Consider the following 1,804-nt stretch of genomic DNA (forward strand, 5'->3'; position numbering starts at 1 on the left):
CCCCCTGGCTTTCCATCATGAGGGGCCGTTGCTCTCAAAAACTCAGTGTGCTGGCCAAGGCTGGCTTCCTGCTCTGGGTGCTGTGGCTGGGCTACCTTCTGTTAGAAAGCTCCTCGTTCCCCTCCTCTTCCTCCCCAGAGCAGGAAGACGAGGGCCGCGATGTCGTGGCGAGGCAGCTCTCCCTGGAGGAGTCCGGGGTGTACGGGCAGCTGGCGAGGCCCCTCTACGTTAAGCCGCCACCGGACCACAATGCACCGGGGGAGATGGGTCGGGCCACACACCTCAACCTCGGCGCCGAGGAAAAGAAACAGGAGGAGGACAGCGTGGAGAGCTATGCGATCAATATCTATGTCAGTGACAAGATCTCCCTCCATCGGCACATCCAGGACCACAGGATGAATGAGTGAGTAGAGCAAAAAGGCAGTAATTCTTCCTTTATTGCTTGGTATTTTCTATTATATTCTACCATATATACTGTATATCTGTCCTTGAAAGCTGCATGGAGCTGATAACTATGCTACAACTGTGTCAGGGATATATTACTCAATAGAGATTAAGTTGAGCTCTTTACTGGGAACAGTTTTCCACTGACAGTTAGAAACAAGGATGAAAGCTCTCGGGATGCATCGCGGGGCTTTTTGAAGCTGGTGTAAATAGCTCTCTGCCTGAATGGAATTATTATTTTTTTTTCCATCCACAATTGTTGTCCGCAGCTATTCCCAACTCAGCCTCTGCGATGACACACGAAGCACGACGTCTTTTATTAATGGCTTCTCCTTCTGCTTCTCCTTCTGCCATACTGGCTCCCCATTCTAATGAAACCCAGATGTGGAGACAACCATCATATATGTAAAAGTCATGGAATTGGAGTGTCCCAGTTCAGCTCGTAGTCTCTTTAGCAGTCCTTTTGATACCATCAAAGGATACATTTCACCCCATTACTGTCATGCTAAATCTTCCAAATTGGAATTAAAACTACGGACACGGAGAAATGAATCTTGCCCCGGTGAAAACGGGAATAAAACCATTTTCAGCAGCGAGACGCCTGCATATCCAAAGGTAGTCTGATAAGATGCTTTAATCTTCTTCCTGGTGCTGAGGAAATTGCGAGGAAGGTTAAAAGCCGAAACGCTGCGCTTATGCAAAGATAACGTTCAAATGAAAGATATCTTTTTATCGCTCCTCCAGCGTCATCGCATTCTGTCGCGGCATTCTGTGGAGATTTAAAAAAGTCACTGAGCTGGAGGCACTGTTATGACATGCATGACGGGTATTTGCGCTGGCAGAGTGACAGTTTTGACAAGTGCACAGGTTTAAAAAAAAAAAGGCACAGTAAGGAGTGAGTTAGCGGGGAAGAGGTGCTGTGCAGTTTTTCTAACCACACACATGGAGCTGAGGTGTGATTGATCAGCATAGAACTGACAGTCTGTCATTATGGGCTGTTATCCAGAAAGTGAGATTTGTGGATCGCGTCCATTCAGTTAACGGATGGTGAATCCGTCAAGCTGTCCCAGAAGTGCTACCGTTTCTGTTTGGCTTCATGCCTAGCAGCAATGTAAGCACATGTGCCTGTCTCATTTATTTTTAGGGCGGTGTGCAGCACTGCACCTACTCCATAATTACATCAGTTCCCTCCCGGGAGCAGGCTTTGTGGCATGAAACTCTCGCTTATTTGATTGGTCGCGACTAATGCCTGGACACATTTTCTCATGTTTGTCCTCTCCCTCGTGTCTTCTTTAGTGCTCATTCCCTCAAGTTCTTAGTTGACAGTTTCTCACTCTGATTTCCATCCAGTACTGTACCC

At 47.4% G+C, this 1,804-nt stretch overlaps 1 protein-coding gene across 1 annotated transcript in view; it reads left to right on the forward strand.

Moving 5' to 3' along the window:
- Nucleotides 1–7: 7 nt before the first annotated feature.
- Nucleotides 8–1,804, forward strand: part of poc1bl (POC1 centriolar protein homolog B (Chlamydomonas), like) — a 10,929-nt gene continuing 9,132 nt past the window's right edge. The window contains exon 1 of the mRNA XM_031854242.1: nucleotides 8–403. Coding sequence (XP_031710102.1) covers nucleotides 18–403 — 386 coding nt within the window. The 5' untranslated portion in view covers nucleotides 8–17. The remainder of the gene's footprint in view (nucleotides 404–1,804) is intronic.

The sequence above is a fragment of the Anarrhichthys ocellatus genome, unplaced genomic scaffold (genome assembly GCF_004355925.1).
Source record: "Anarrhichthys ocellatus isolate YVR2014 unplaced genomic scaffold, GSC_Weel_1.0 scaffold14, whole genome shotgun sequence".
In the NCBI taxonomy this organism is placed as follows: Eukaryota; Metazoa; Chordata; class Actinopteri; order Perciformes; family Anarhichadidae; genus Anarrhichthys; species Anarrhichthys ocellatus.